At 42.1% G+C, this 16,691-nt stretch overlaps 1 protein-coding gene and 1 non-coding gene across 4 annotated transcripts in view; both read left to right on the top strand.

The window, feature by feature from the left end:
- The window catches only part of Adarb2 (adenosine deaminase RNA specific B2 (inactive)), a 476,386-nt gene extending 469,157 nt beyond the window's left edge, over positions 1–7,229 (top strand). For 2 of the 3 annotated variants that reach the window (XM_076831487.1, XM_076831486.1), the window contains one exon: positions 1,653–7,229. In XM_076831487.1, coding sequence (XP_076687602.1) covers positions 1,653–1,829 — 177 coding nt within the window. In that variant the 3' untranslated portion in view covers positions 1,830–7,229. The remainder of the gene's footprint in view (positions 1–1,652) is intronic. The other variant, XM_076831488.1, reaches the window with a different exon arrangement.
- A 4,646-nt stretch (positions 7,230–11,875) lies between these two features.
- Trnaa-cgc (transfer RNA alanine (anticodon CGC)) lies at positions 11,876–11,948 on the top strand. Its single transcript has one exon. It is a non-coding gene; the product is annotated as a tRNA-Ala (tRNA).
- The last annotated feature ends 4,743 nt before the right edge of the window (positions 11,949–16,691 follow it).

Genomic DNA, 16,691 nt, shown 5'->3' with positions numbered 1-16,691 from the left:
ACGCAGAGTGTCCCCCGTAGACTTGACACTCCACCACCCAAGTGTGGCCCCCAGACTAGCAGCATGGGAGCTTGGGGGGTCACACAGGAAAGCTTACTGCAGAACACAATGTGGCCAGGCCCTGCACCCGCTGAACCCAGGGTGTCATAAGAAAATCACAGGGAAGCTTTTTGAAGTCAATACTGTCCTCAGGGTTATTCCTAATATATTCAGATATAAGGAAGCCTCAAGGTGAAATAATTTTCCTCAAAATTTCACAGGTAGTGAATTTCAGGGTCAGGATTTCTCCCCAGCCCTGAAGCCTATCCATTTCAGAATCTGCTTCCTCCCCCAGAAATAAGGAAATAACTGTATATCTGGGGTTTTAATTGAGATGTGTGTTTTCGTGTGCTTCCAAAGCATAGTAGATTGTAACCAAGGGAGGAAAAAATAAAGAAAGGAAGAAAGAAAGACAGAAAGAATAACCCCCCCCAAAAAAATAAATAAATAAATAATTGTTTGGCTTGATTTTTTTATACTTTGTACTCAGGCAATGAATCCAAATAGAAGTAACCGTGTTAAACAGTGTTGCAGCCGATGTAGCAACCAGTAAAAGAACAGCAGAGATGCACAGAGACTTAATTGTTTTTTGTTTGTTTCTTTTGTTTTGTTTCTTATTGGGGGGGGGGGTTCTTTTTTTCTTTTTTTTATGTGTGTGTGTCAATTTAGAGGGCACTGAAATTTGCATATTTAGCTCTGAGCTTGGCAGTGGCTTCTGCCTCTGCCACAGCCATTGTACATGGACATGGGTCTGTAGCCAGACATCCTACAGCTCTGACCCAGGGTCTCAGCCCCCACTTTTCCATGTCTCACTTCTAGACTTTGGAAGGTCAGAAAAGCACTAATTTTATCTTGCTAAACAAATAGGGCCTCTACTTTTCCACATGCTCAAAAAGACATTGGCATGCTGATCTACAAACTCTCCCCCAGAAGATGCTGCAGTGTGATTTGGGGCTCCCCATCACCTGCCTGCCCTCCCATCTTCCCCTCGATGGGGGAATTGAAGCCATATTTGACTCCTGCCTTATGCTGACTCTGAAGCTTTGCCTGTTATAATTCAAAAGGTTGATGGGGAACCCATCATATTTTCTTTGTCCTTTGGTCAAATAGCAAAATAACTCAAAGCCCTTCCTCTTTCCTGCCTGCCATGATGTTACATTCATGCTCACAGTCATTCATGGCCACTGCCCCATTTTGAGCCCCTAATCCTCCTCCGGAAAGAAAAAACAGTGTTGAGATTTTTTTTTTTTCTTGTGCTGGGAATTGAACCCAGGGCCTCATTCTTTCCAGGCAAGCAGTCTACCATTAAGCCACATCTCTAATCCCAGAGTCTAGATTTTTGATAGTCAAATTATAAGTTATATGTCTATTAAATCATTCACACTTCTGATGAAGTTTTCTTCATAACTGAGTTTTCCAAAGAATTGCCTGATAGGAATGGGTCACTAGCACCACAGTTGCTTTTTATAATATTTTGGTTTTTTGTTTTAAAGGAAGAGAGAAAGAAAAAGAAAACACTGAGCCCAAGAGATTATGTTGGGCTTAAAAACTCCTTTGGTAGAGGCTCTTATTTGTACTGGTGGTTAATTTCCTTTTTCTCCTTCTGTCTGCAGCTGAGCACATGGACACCAAGCCATGGAGACACGCCATCCATGTACTGTGAGGCCAAGCTGGGGGCTCACACCTACCAGTCTGTTAAACAACAGCTATTTAAGGCTTTTCAGAAAGCCGGTCTGGGCACCTGGGTGAGGAAACCTCCGGAGCAAGACCAGTTCCTACTAACTCTCTGAGTCACTCTCTGACTCTTTTGCTACTGGACTGGAGTGAGAAACCTGGAGAGGAGGCAGCCACGTGTGGAGCCCTGTGGTGTGTCCATCAATTCTCAGCATTCATTTTCCTTCGGTGTTCCAGAAATCACACAAGTGTTCAATGTGTGGATGAGCTACTAGGCTTGAATTCGGGACCTGCTGCTTCTCCCCAGGCTGCTGGCCCCCACGGTCCTGTCCATCATACCTGGTGGTTGAAGTGCCCTTGCTTGGCTCCATCTCTTCTTGGTGGTGTCAAAGGGGAAAAACCTCTACTTGGGTGTGAGGAGCTTAGACGCAGCCTTGAAAAGTGGTATTAAAGCGTGACCAGTTAGAAACAGCCTCCTGCACCATCCCCTGAGCTTCCCTTCCCTTCTACGAGCCTCTCTAGTGATGTGTTTGAGTCTCATTAGCACATGTTGATGTGACACTTCAAGATAAGCCAAGAGTAAAGAGAAAAGCCATGGGCACCCCCAGCCCAAAGAAACCAATAGGAATGCTCAAACATTTTCATTATTCATTTAGATCTCTCCACCTCTTTTCAAAAAGGATTTGAGTTGCACAATATCAGAGAACAACTAAAATAAGACCAGAGAAATGAAAACCATTCTTGCCATGCAGAGGAATAGTAACCCTAGGCACCAGTGCTCTGCCACTGCAATGCAAGAAACCCATCTCCACAGGTCTACTGAGTGCTGCAAACCAAGCCACGCCTGCTCTATCAATCACAGCTCTTGGTTTCTTTTGGCAGGTAAGAATAGGCATTGAAGTTTGAGTTGTATCATTGTCAGCCACTACCCTACAATTTCCCCACCAGGTAACAAGGAAACTGCGTCTTGGGTCAAATCCAAAACAAAGTCAAAAAAAAAAAAAAAAAAACACTAAAAACAATCTTTAAGCTTCAATTGAAAAGCTACAACCTCTCTATTCTTTCAGGTCCTCCAATCACCTTCTTGCATAACAAAAAATATCAACTTATGACAGCTGCCAAATGCAAGAAGCCGAGTTCTATCACATTTAGGGCAGGCATCCAGGTTCATGGCTGTACACAGGACCATTTAGCATCATTTGCTACAAGGAGAGGTGCTGCATCCATGCAAGGGCGAGGCCCTTCTCAAACATGTCAGTAGTCAACCCTTGTTCCTTGAGTTATTATTATCTTACCATGGAGAACTCATTTCTAACATTCATCATGCTAGTTAACAAGTTTCTAACTTCTCCAATTAAAACATTCCTATCTGAAATGCATTGTGCTAAGTAACAAAGCATAGAAGTAGCTACCTCTGGAGTTTGAGCTTCCTAGTTAGAATTCCAGCTGCCCACTCCCTAAGAGTGCAAGCATTACATCACACTGTATATACTCTAGCACATAGTACAAGTATCATAGCAATGAGGCAAAAATGAAACAAACTGAGTTGTAGCTATTTCATTCAAGAAAATAAGAAGTAGAGATATTAGTATGAAAATAGAAACTCTTCGTGGGATTTAATATGAGACTAAATTTATGGCTCAAGTCCTTTTAGAAAAGAAAACGGAGTCTGTTGTAGACTATTACTTCAAGATAAAGTTTTGAAAGTTATGAACATGATTTTGCAAATAGATAATTCATAAATTTCACAAAAATTGAGAAAATGAAATCAAATCTTTATTCAGTGTACAGGCTGAGATCAAAGGACCAGTTTAGAATTTCTCATCACTTGATGCATCACTACGATGATACCTAGAGAACCAAAAATCCCTGAGGCCTGGCTTATGACTTAGACACTGTCTCTCAACCATCTGACATCTGGAGCCTTTCTCCGAAAGTGGAGGCCCCTTTAGTTCCTGGTTGAAATCTGTGAGCCGAATCTCAAATTCCTCATATTCTGAGTTGTTGTTTGAAGAAGGCATACACACGTTATATCAACATGCTCCAGACAGTGTTCTTGTACAACAAGGAGATTAGCATTTACAGCAGGGTCTTCTCCATGACAGGAAAGAGGCAACATAGGGCATCCTACAAATGGGCTCCTGGTGCCACCTGTATGATCTGAAGTAAAGAATGTGGAAAGTAATTACCTCCCTGCTACTCCTGAACTGTAGCTATGTAGCCATGATTCATTTTGACCAGGGCACTGCTCTCCAGAAACTACCCAAACTTTACTAAAATACGAGTATCTACTGAGGAAAGCTGTCCAGTGACTCCCTGTCTTAGCACTAGCCTAGTCACTTATTAAATCAACAGGAGACTCCTTGGAAGGAAAGATGGAGGCTCTGCTGAGGTTAATAGCAGGAGAAGAATTTTTTAATAACTTTATTTTGTTTGTTCTTTTTTTTTTTTTAATGTGGTGCTGAGGATCAAACCCAGTGCCTCACCAGTGCTAGGCAAGCGCTCTACCGCTGAGCCACAACCCAGCCCAAGATGAATTTTTAATGCAGCAAAAAGTACGCTTGGGAATCAGTGTTTTTTGTAGGGGGTTATCTGTGAATGTGAAATGGGGAGGGAAATAGGGCAAAGGACGAAAGGATCCCAGGCCCCCATAAGGAGAAAGGAGAAAGAAACTGTTGAGACCAGTGAGGTCAGGAAGCCAGGGCTTAGGAAAAGATGATCTTCAAGGAATGGGAAGAACAGAGGGGAGTTAAGGAGGGACAGTGGAGGATTGAATCCTTTACACTCTGAAGCAATCCAAGTTAGGACCGCACACAAGGACCAGATTGTGTCACAGGTATGCTGCTCCTGACTGGCAGAAGCCTGACCCATATGAGCGGTGGCCAAGATCCTGACTCAGCATCCAGTTCACCTGGAAGGGGCAGGTCATGTCGGCTCTGAGACCAAAGGGCCAGTGCTGGACACCTAGAGATTTCACTCCTCTGGTGTTTAGAACACCCCATCGCAAATTTTAGGCTAGGGCCAGGCTGCATGGCGACTGCTGAGTGGAGTAGTTCACAGGGTTCTATAAGGAGAATCAAACACAAATAGGAAAGGAGTAACTTGGTCACCCTGAGGAGAAAATATATATATATATAACCAAGCAGAACAAAAAGGATAAAGGACAGAGACCCCCAGGCTTCTCTCACTTTGTCCCTCTGTCCATCTGATTTGCCTCAAAACTGTCATCTCCCCCCCCCCCTTTTTTCTTGTGCCTCGTGCCACAGAAAGGCTCAGAATCCTTGGTTCTAAAATTTTCTGTCTGCTGTATTCATACCCATTTAGCATCACTACTAAAGTCCAAATAAAATCAGCATCATCTGTACCTGCTTCAAGACCACGCAAAGCATGCTTTCCTTCTGGGGAGAGAAGCAACTAAGGTTTCTGCCTGGTTCTGAGTCAAAAAGTCAGTGTCTGGTCATTTGCAAGCTTTTCACAGGCCTGAGCTCTGGGAAAGGCCGAGTGGCTGTGCACACTCTGCTCTTCCACAAGGTTCACAACAATGTATAATATCAAATTATTGAATTTAGGATTTCCTTTGGTTTTGGTTTTTGTCAACAAAAGGACTTGCAAGTCTATATAACTATTATTTCCTTTTTATTTCTGTGATTCTCTTTAAACCTGTATATATCTTCCATTCCACTACTGATTTTTGTGATGTCTCTTCCCTCAGAAACATCAAGCTGAATTACTTTTCCAACAAACTCTTAGCTCATATTTTTCCACATGATTTCCTTTTCACAGGAAACTGTTCTTATCAATAAAGTTGAATGCTTTTTTTTTTTGGTATAGCATTTACCATATCTGGAGAGCCATAAATAGTAAATACATAGTATATCAATGCCCAGAGTAGAATAGTTAGAGTATTTTGATGAGATCCTATTTTTAGATTATAAATTTCAAGATGAACCTATAGTACCTTGTTTTAAAAAAAAGACAATTTAAACTTAAATATAGTAGACATTTTTAATTTAGGGAAGCTTATATACTCGTTTTTTAAGAAGCCATTCTAATAAAATAACATAATTGGCCCAAAGTACAATAAATACCACTTTCTAATAGCAACCAAAGGGAAGGCAGAAAAAGTCTTTCTTTTTATATATTACCATTTGACTATTCTGACCACTTCTTTTGGCAGAAGTCTCACGTGACACTCAGCAAAATCTGACATACCTTTTTGCTGGTTTTTCCGTTGTCCTTCTCTAATAGAGTCTGCAGAATCCAGACTCTAGTCCAGGACTGGGAAACTCACTGTCCTGCACATTTTGAGTTTTGCAGAGGTTAAGCAGGAAATGATATAGCACCCTGAGGCAGTTTTATCTGGGACAAACCCACCTCTCTGAGGTCTTGCTGGTATTTGATGCCTGAGGGGCGGGACAGGAGGGCGTGGTGTGGAATGGAGGGAGCCGCCTTGGTGGGGGGTACTTGCGCTGTCCTTGGTCCTGACGACGCATCGCAGCCTTGCTGCAAGACAGCCATTTCTGGGAACTCTGGGAGGTCAGTGACTCTTGTGGAACTTCTCTCACCAACTTTGAATCAGATAAGGTAAAATATGGTGGGGTAATGAGGAAGCAGAAACAAAGAGACAATAGATACAGGCCACCGAAGAGACGGACACAGAGAACCAAGGAAGCTTTGTTGCGACAAAGTTTCTCCCACCCCTCAATTCTGGGAAAGCAGAGAACAAGGTGACCTTCGCCTCAGCTCTGCCCTATTCTCTCTCTCTCTCTCCTTCTTTTCCCCCTTCTTACCATCTGCTCTTCTCTACTCATAAACTTCTGCTTCCTTTGTTCTGGTTCCCTGGGGTCCTCAAGTCCCACGCACGTCTGCCCCGGAGCTGATGCATGCAAGCAGGTTGATGCTCAGGTGAGGACACTCCCCATAAGCTCTCGTGACACCTAGACTACAGGGATTTGCCACCATTTTTTTAGACTCCTGGAACATGTCCATTCAATCTGTCCTCCCACCAAAAGGGACTGGGATGGCCACATCTCTAGAAATTTAGATCAAACAATATCATCCTGCAGGGAAAGGTACCAGACCCTGGTGAAAAAAAATTCTTATTTCCCAGCTCACCATTTCAAACTCAGATTTGGAGAGAAGATGGAACCCTTAAAAATGAATATAAAATTATCTGGATTCTAGTGCCTCTTTTCACACAGGCACTAGATTTCTATCACTCTGCAGTATACGCATCAGTTTAAGAAAACTTTCCCGGCAGTGCCCAATTAATATTCAGCATTTTTTAAGCAAAATGAACTTAAGAGTCATTCTTAATTGAAGGTTGTACATAAAAAGCATGATTGAATGGCAATATTGTACCAATGGATGTACATTTGTAAGATTTGTAAAAAATCCAAAACCTTAAAATATGAATTTACATATGTTAATTTGCCTCTAAGTTCTGTAAATTGCATTTCAGTGATATCTGATAAGTGAATGTTTCTGTTAAGTGAATAAAAATATCAAGTAAAATTGTTCTTTCCTGGGTTGTTGGGCCTTTTTCATTAAGTAGAGTTCCAGGAATCTCTAAAACCCCAGATTGTATAGATTTAGCTAGAATGCAATAAATGTTGGCCCACTCTAAAGAAAAGGCAAGTTTGGCTCTCAGGGCTTTTTCTTTTTTCTTTTTTCTTTTTTTTTTTTTTTTTTTTTTTTGAGAGAGAGAGAATTTTTTTAATATTTATTTTTTTTTAGTTTTCGGCGGACACAACATCTTTGTTTGTATGTGGTGCTGAGGATCAAACCCGGGCCGCACGCATGCCAGACGAGCACGCTACTGCTTGAGCCACATCCCCATCCCAAAGGCTTTTTCTTTTTATAATGGCAGACTATGCAAGAATGAATTTAAATTATCATAGAACTCAGAATGAAAAGACTTACCGTTAAGCCTTAAATCAGCATCTCATTAATGGTGTAAAATGAATCACTTCACACACAACTTTACACCTCAGTTTTATCAGTGTCAAGTGTGGGAAATATGACTTACCCTACTACTTCAGGGGATTGCCAAGGGGAGTCGATGCAAATCAACGTGTTACAATGTTTTGAAAAGTTTACACACTATGAATATTTAATATGTCCTGATTCTCCACCCAAATTTACCAAAACATATGAAGTATAGGTACAACAGATGATTTCCCTGTAAATACTAAGCCAGATGGATAAAAGAAAAAATTCAAACATCATTTGGGGATGTTGATCTCAATACTGCATGCACTAAACATTCCATAATTCAGTTGAGCATTCGCCCAATAACACATTTTGCTCCTTTACAGTGACATAAGTTTGGACACAATCATATCTAGAATGGTAGATAAGTTTGCTGCCTGAAGGAACTTTGATTCTCTTATGTCAACCTAGGAATGTGCAAAATTACAAGATCTGCACACAGATCTTTTACACTGTAGTATGAGTGATCACAGTTAAGGCTTCTTGTTTGAAAGTATTCCTCTCATCTATCAAAGTGTCTGAAATTCTACCGCACATTCCCCTCAGTCCAGAGTGAGGATTTCCTCCATTTTTTAAGTCTGTGATTATATCCCATCAATCACAATGATACTCAGCTCAAGTAAGAATACATGAGCTCTCAGGCAGAAGGTAGAGATAGGGGTGTGGGATCTGACACATTCCCCTTCATCCTCAGAAGGGGGACAGTTGTTCTTTGTTTATTATTAATGTCCTGAAGGGCTTCTTAGTTTCTAAGTCTGATAGTAAGTTACTTCTTTTTTAAAATATTTATTTTTTAGTTATAGATGGACACATTGTCTTTATTTTATATTTATGTGGTGCTGAGGATCGAACCCAGTGCCTCACGCATGCTAGGCAAGCACTCTACCTCTGAGCCACAATCCCAGCCCCAATTAAGTTACTTCTAATAGAGGAGATAATTAAGGGTCAGGGCTTTAGTAGGAAATAAAGGAGAAATGAAGTATAAATAAGGCCCAAGGCAAATATCAAGGCATCTGAGTTGTGATCTGCCTCAGAAGTCATCTGGTCTGAATTATCAAGCTTTAAGAATCTGAGTGTCTAGTGGCAAGGATTATTTATTAACCAAAGGAGAGAAAAGTCTCCAAACTAATCTTTTATGGTCTCCCAGAATTGATTCTCAGAGTTGGTACCCAATGCTTGCTGTCACTCACAGAGGACCCCCACCTAAGGGAAAAGCACTCACCATTCTTGGAAATGAGTGTTCTGATGCCTGGTAACCTCTTCCAAATTAATGGTTCTGCATATATACCCAAGTCACCCAGCAAGCCAGCAGGTCCTTGCCTACCAAGCCCGGAGAACAGCCTCATTTCTTGGGGCATTTTTCTTTCTTGTTGAGAATTTTTTTTAAAAGCGTGAAACATGAAGTTTATGATATATTGTCTTAGTAAAAGCTTTCATCGAAGTGCATGTTCCCAAGGAAAGTAACTGGAGTCAACTCTGATTCTTAAAATTTGATAGGTGTGCATGAAGGTTGAAGGACAAAGTGGCTGCAGCCATGGTTTTAAAGCCTTATGATTGATCACACCCCTGTCCGCTGTGGAGCTATTAAATCAGGTTCCCTTAGTCGGGTTTCACTTGATGACAGAAATACACTCTTCGGAGTGTTTCCGAAAGCCACTGCTGGCCTGGGCCAGATCTCCAAAGAGTCTTTTTAATGACAAAGATGAAACCAGAACAAGACCAAGGATAATAATGCTGACTTACCCCAAAGCAGCCGCACTCAATCCCCTGTAATTCAGAATTGTAAATTACTTGGCTGACCCTAAAATTGAGTTCACTAAGAACTTTAGTAGTTAAAGTCCCCTAATTGCTCAAACTCAGGTTTGCTACGAGAGAATTTTGACTGATATCCTGCACTCAGCTTTGGGGAAACAACCTAATGAACTCTTCAAAGACAGATGATTTGGCTCTGTGAGGAATTGGGCTCAGCAGAAGTCATCAAAATGGGATGACTTTCAAAAGCAGAAGGTTGAACTTCCAGTCCTGGCTCTATAGTTCAGTAAGGTCTGTGACCTGGGGTAGGTAACAGTACTCTTTCAGGGACTTTGAATATAAAATGGAGTAATCCCCTACGTAGTGATAGTAAAGATTATATTTCCCTATTACACTGAAAGATATCGTACTCATATCAGCTGCTCTCCCTCAGATATTGAGCATAGTTGGCGGATGTCTCAGGTGAGTGAGTTGCTTCCAAGGATGTCTCCATTCAAAGACACTGCAACTGTAATGATGAGAGCAATACAGCTTCCCAATGTTAGAAAGTATTGGGGCATGGAAGAAGAACCTGGATCCATGGAGGGTGATAGGTAGTTCCCAAGAACGAGGTGATGCAATTTTTGTAGAAAAAAATGATCAGTCATGTGAAAATATTTTTTAAAGAAGAAGAATATGAAGACTTTGAAAAGATCATTAACAACAATGAGTATGTTTGTGAACATTGAAGGGAAAATGTCATTAGAAGATTAGAAGCAGTCTTCTGACATGGGGAGGTAAGGGGAAACTATTACCAGGCATTACCAGACGGTGAGCTTAAATGGTGGCTAGGAGACCTAACTAGGAAAGATGAGCTAGAGGCCTCAGCTGAGGAGGAAGACTGTCAGGTGAAGGGATCCTGAGCACACAGGGTGCCCAGTGGAAGGCAGGGTGCTCAGGGAGTCCTACAGAATCAACCAGCACCCTCAGGTGCAGCACAGAGGGAAAGTCCAGAGCTGGCCTCAGCATGGCCATTGCTTTCGGCTGCCACCCTGGACTCACCATGCCCTGGGCACGGTGCAGACGTCATTATAACATGAGCCTCCTGAGAGTTTCTGCCAGAAAGCAAACCCTACCAGGGCAGCAATTGGGGGCTAGCTGGTTTTGTCTTGTTTGTTTATTTGTCTGTTTACTGATGTGTCCACAGTACCTAGCATTTAGTTGGTGTTCAATAAGTAGTTGAATCAGCATTTCTACTGATTGGAGGGGAACAATGTAAGGTATGGAATCAGGACTTGAGCAAGAGAAGGGGAATTTTCTTCAGGCACCCAGCACAAATGCAAACTCATGTACTCTAATTGTCTTTTAAATCCAGATAATATGGCAGAGGGAAGAGTCCACTGACCCCATTTGTAAACAAACACATTCCAACCTGAAGAGGGTTGTCTTGCACCTGCCCTGCACATTTCACGTGTTCTCTCCTTCTCTCTCTCTCTCTCTCTCTCTCTCTCTCTCTCTCTCTCTCCTCTCTCTCTCTCACACACACACACACAAATGCACACACACACACACACACACACAATCTAATTGCATCTTAAAATTGCATAAACAAATCAAGTCACTACTCTGGAAAGTCCTGTCCTTTAAAAAGTACCTGCTCATACCTGTCTCCACACATTCCATTCCACAAACACAAACATAGAAGCCTGTTGAACAACATCACTTTTCTCTTATGCCTCTTAAATTACACTACGTGGATGAATGTCCCTTGTAACCAGAGTCCTGCCACTGGTTGATGTGGACACATCATGCCCCAGCAGTCAACTGACAACCTCGAGTTGAGCATGTCCCCAGAGCCTGCCTATTAGGTCTCAGGCCTCTTGGCTCATGACCATCAGTTCCCATTTGTGGTGCACATGGGCTCCATGACATGTGATTCGTGACAGGCCCCCAGAAACCTTGGTGAGGCTCAATCAGAGTCCCCAGTCCATGAGAGTCTCCAGGTACTCAGCAGGAATCAACAGAGTCAGGTCTCAGTCCTTTCAAAGACCTGCAGGATACACTAGGAGCCTCACTCACAGTTGGGACATTGTCAGAATGGGGCCATGGGTTTAATGATTTTAGAGTAATTGACTACTTTCTGAGCAATGGCAGTTTGAGGCTGAGAATATGATTTCTCTGCTCTCCATATAGCCTATGACACAATAGGTTTCGTTATTTTCAATTTTGGTCACCTGAAGTGACAGAATTAAAAATAAATTTTAAGGTACTCTGCAATATTGAGGACCAATGTTTGGCAGGAAAGAGGGCATCCAGCCACCCAAGAAAGTTCAAATGTACCGAAGCAAAGGACACTGGGTCAGGTGACTGCCCTAGGTGGCTTCCTCAGCATGAGGCTTTGGTCACCATCACATTTCAAAAGGTGGCTGCTCATGGGGGCTGGGGTTGTGGCTCAGTGGTAGAGCACTCGCCTCGCATGTGCGAGATCCTGGGTTCAATCCTCAGCACCCCATAAAAATAAATAAGTGAAATAAAGATATTGTGTCCAACTACAACTAAAAAAAAATATATATATATATATAAAGCTGGATGCTCTGCCCCCTTTCCTGGAGGGATTAGACATGGGAAGAGACAGGTGTTGTCCTTTAGAATATAAAGTATGTCATCCCCAAGGAGTCAAACCCCAAGAGTTCCACACACCTCGTGTTTCACACCCTAGTAATGGCCACCTGCTCACAGGGTTGAACATCCCTGTGACCTGGCTCATGCTGTTCCTATGCATTGTATTAGTCAGGGGTGTCTAGAGAGACAGAGCCAGCAGGACCAGTAGATACTATATAAAAGGAGAAAGATTTACTTAAAGAAATGGTCTCACACAATGATGGAGACTTGCTCCATTCAAACTATAGGACAAGGCAGCCAGCTGGAGACCCAGAGAAGAGGTGCAGTTTGAGTCCAATGGTTGTATGAAACAGAAGTCACTTTTCTTTGGAGACCTGAATCTTTGCTCCTTTCAGATCTTAAACTGACTGAATGAGGCCCACTCACTTCATGGAGGGCAATCTGCTTTACTCAAAGTCTATCATTTAAAATGTCAGCCTCAACCAAAAGCACTTTAACAGAAATATGAATAATGTGTGACCAAATATCTGGGCAGTAAGACTGGCACATAAAATTAACTATCACATGTATGAAATACCCTTCCTTCCCTACTGAGCCTTCATGCTCACTGGAAGGTGAGCACTCTAGTTGCTATCAAGAATGGCCCTAGGAAATATATTACACAGATGGGATTCTACAATTGGATCACTCTCTGGCAAGCTGGCTTAAAAGGACTCCCTGACTAGTGGCAGGATTATTGATGTTTCCCAGGGCTGCTGTGAATATTTTGGCCAGATGTGAACTGATCAAAATAATAGGGGAAGAAGATGCACTTCTCGGTGCAAAATCTCTGGCATTCAAGCAATACTTTGAAGACTGCTGGATTCAGTGATTATTTCTGGGTACTATTGATACCTTGAAGAGAGATGATAACAGAGTAGGATAATCAATAATCAATATAAAGCAAAGTGCAACCATCAGAAAGCTTCTATGGTAGTCATTTCAATACTCATCTCCTGCAGGTAGACAGATAGAGCTGGTTAATTCAGAAATTAACTTGCTGAATTCAGAGGAGGTTAAATTTAGTTGAGGCAACACTCCTGTACCCAAATCAGGTAGAGATGAGATCCTAGGACACGAGATGGTGTATCAGGATAAATTCACTAAGAGCTTTGGGACCCCAGCTTACCCTGAACCATCAGGGTCTGAAGAAATTTGCTTGAAGACTAGGTGGAAGCCTCAAATAATTGTGTGCCTTACAAAACACTCCTACCTCCCGAGCCCCTGGATAAATAACCAAGGTCGAAATTTCATACAGAAGAACCCAATAAGGAAGAAAAGGGATCATATGCTGGAGGAACTGTAGGACCCAGCAAGTATGTGCCAGCAGGAACTGGGAGTGAATGCCTGGGAACCCTGAGAACCCTGCGCAACCAAGTGGAATGTGGAGTTGGATAAAGAAGAGTTTTCCACAGGAGGGTGCTCTTCTGTGTTGCAGGCACCCTGTGTATTATTCAGAGTTCTCCAATGGGATGTGAGCCAAGAGAGAAATTGACTAACATGATTAGGGAGGCAGTAAGGCCAGAATCTGTAGGGTAGACCAGTAGACTGGAAACCCAGGCAGAATGTTGAATCTGAAGACCATCTGAAGGTAGAATTCCCTGTTCTTAGGGAAATTCAGTCTTTTTTTCCCCAAAGGTCTTCAGCTAATTAGATGGGATCCCCATATTATGCAAAATAATCTACTTTACTCAGCCTACTGATTTAAATATTGGTATTACCCTAAGTAGGGAGGAAAAACTCATATAATACCTAGATGGGTGTTTGACCAAAAAATTGAATATCATGACCCGACCCAGGTAACACATAAAATTAACCACCACACACACTGACAGGGGCCACCCAAGAGATGGTTCTAATGAGTGGAAGAGTTGTCTTGGAAGATTAGGAAAAGCATTTCCATTAAATGAAGCAAAGACACCAGGACTAACATAGAAGACTATGGAGGAAATGGTCCAGATGTGATACAAAGACTCAAGAAGCAAGGATGTTGGAAGGAATCCCTGCAGAAAGCTGTACTGACTTGCTCCTTCCCCATGTCCTGGAGACATGGCGTTTACCAAGGCAATAAGGTATGTTGTCTGTGGCTGTCTCCAGAGGCCAGGGGTGACAGCAGGGAATACTGTTTCAGAGTTGCCTCCTGAAACAGTTGTCACCAAATTTGCTGTGGATGCAGATAACTTGGCCTCCACTCCCAGATTTTCTGGCTTTGAGGTGTAGTTCAGGGTTTCTCAAGCTCAGCACTACTGGTAGTAATGTGTACTGAAAGATATTGAGCAGCAACCCTGACTCTAACCCAGGAGATATCGTAGCATCTCCCTCCTTTGTTGTGACCACTTAAAGATGTCTCCAGACATTGTCAAATATACCCTGGAGAGTAAAATTACCCATGGTGGAGAACCAATAGTGTAGGTACAACTTAGTCTTCTAGTTTTATTAAAATATTTTTTAATATTTTTAGTTGTTTATGGACTTTCATTTATTTGTAAGTGGTGCTGAGAATCGAACCCAGTGCCTCACACAGGCTAGGCAAGTGCTCTTCCACTGAGCTACAACCCCAGTCCTCAGCCTTTTAGATTTTTTAAAAGTTATTCAGGCGATTCTAACATGCAGTAAAGTTTGAAAACCATATCTAGAAGAAATGGAAATGGTAGAATCCTGGAAGAGAAAAGCTGGAATTCAGTTGGTAGCAGTAGATTATCAGAACAAAGGACAGTATAACTGTTGAGATGGGCATCCATGAGACTACAAGGATCTAGGCTGGTGGTTCACAGAATGTGGTGTTCACAGGAGAATAGATGGTCATCAATGAGAATATCATTCAATATCAATAACATAAAAAAGATGAAGAATGAATAAGCAGAAGACTAAGGTCACCCACCCAAAGGAAAGACATGATTTCTCCCTCAGTCTCCAGACCTGAAATAGCTCTCAGATATAGAAACATCAACTGAACATCACAAAATAAAGTGGTACATTCAACATCTGTATAAGGTTTTTCAGAGGATGCAGGGAACCACACTCACATTTGAGCTATTCTTCTATGACACCACTGCTGTTGCAAATGTCCCTCCAATACTGTCCCCCCTATGGCCTCCTTGGAGGTTCCCAGTGACCAGTTGATCAAGAAGGAAAACACCTATGCTTGGTTTCCAGATAAGGTGACTTGGTACATGGAAGCAAACCACAACTAGACTTCTCAGCTCCACAATACCACTCAGGGGCAGCATATAAAACTGGTGAGCTGACTTCAGGCAGCAAACCTGGTCATTCCCATCATTTAGAGATAAAATTGACCCAAGGTAAGAATATATGAGATTCATGAGCAATGACAAATGGCTCACGGGGTTGGTCAGGGACCCAGCAGAGAAAGTTTGGAAGTTCAAGGACAAGAAGGTCTGGAGAAAAGGCCAGTGGACAGGCCTACAGGAGTGGGCACAAAGTGTGACTGTATTTGATGCTAATGCTCAACAGAGAGCTTGCCCCGCAGACAGGATGACTCACAGCAGACTTCAGCCCACCTGTGTCCTCTGATATCCCAGGGCATGCCCAGGATCTCATGGACAAAGTAGCCAGGGGGATGGAGGCTACATTTGGACCTCTCAGCTTGGACTTGCTCTCATCCAAGCTGGTCCAGTTCCTGCTGATGCTGTAGCCTCACACCTACCAGAAAAAGAGCCCAATGACCTTCCCCTGGTGGTTCACCATTCTTAAAATGAGTCACTCAGAGGCAAATTGTTTACATCAGGACACTTCTTCCCTGGAAATGGCAATGGTTCATCTGGAAATATAAGTTTGTCTTTCCTGAGTGTAGCACCTTAGCCAAAACCCTACCCAGGTACACAGAGCCCATGAGCCTGACTAATATGGGGCCACCTCAGACCAAGAGACCCAGTTTACATCAAAGAGGGTATGACAGTGCGACATATGACAGACCATACAAGGCAGTAAAATGGATCTTTTTTGTTGTTGTTCTTTTTAGTTAGACATGACAATAGAACATATTTTGACATTTCATAAATACATGGAATATAATATCCCATCCTTGTGGTTGTACATGATGTGCTGTTACACTGGTCGTGTATTCATTCATATATGAACATAGGACAGTTGTATCCAATTCATTCTATTGTCTCTCCCATTCCCATTCCCCCTCTTTTCCCCCCATTCTCTCCTATCCAATGCAGTGAACCTCCACTCCTTCCTCCCTCACCAACCTATTGTGATCCAGCATCCGCATATCAGAGAGGACATTTGGCCTTTGATTTGGGGGGATTGGTTTATTTCACTAAGTATGATAGTCTCCAGTTCCATCTATTTACTAGTAAATGCCATGTTTCATTCCTCTTTTTTAAATTTTTATTTATTTTTTTAGTCATACATGACAGTAGAATGCATTTTGATATATAATACATACATGGAATGTACATACATCAATCATATTGAGTAATATTACATTGTGTATATGTACCACATATTTTCTTTTTTAAAAAAAAAACATTTTATTTTTTTTTTTTTTAGTTGTGGGTGGACACAATACCTTTATTTTATTTTTATGTGGTACTAGGGATCGAACCCAGTGCCTCACACATGAT

The sequence above is a fragment of the Callospermophilus lateralis genome, chromosome 13, assembly GCF_048772815.1.
Source record: "Callospermophilus lateralis isolate mCalLat2 chromosome 13, mCalLat2.hap1, whole genome shotgun sequence".
NCBI lineage: Eukaryota > Metazoa > Chordata > Mammalia > Rodentia > Sciuridae > Callospermophilus > Callospermophilus lateralis.
Note: the sequence above shows the minus strand (reverse complement) of the source record. Positions and strands in the feature narration are given on the sequence as shown.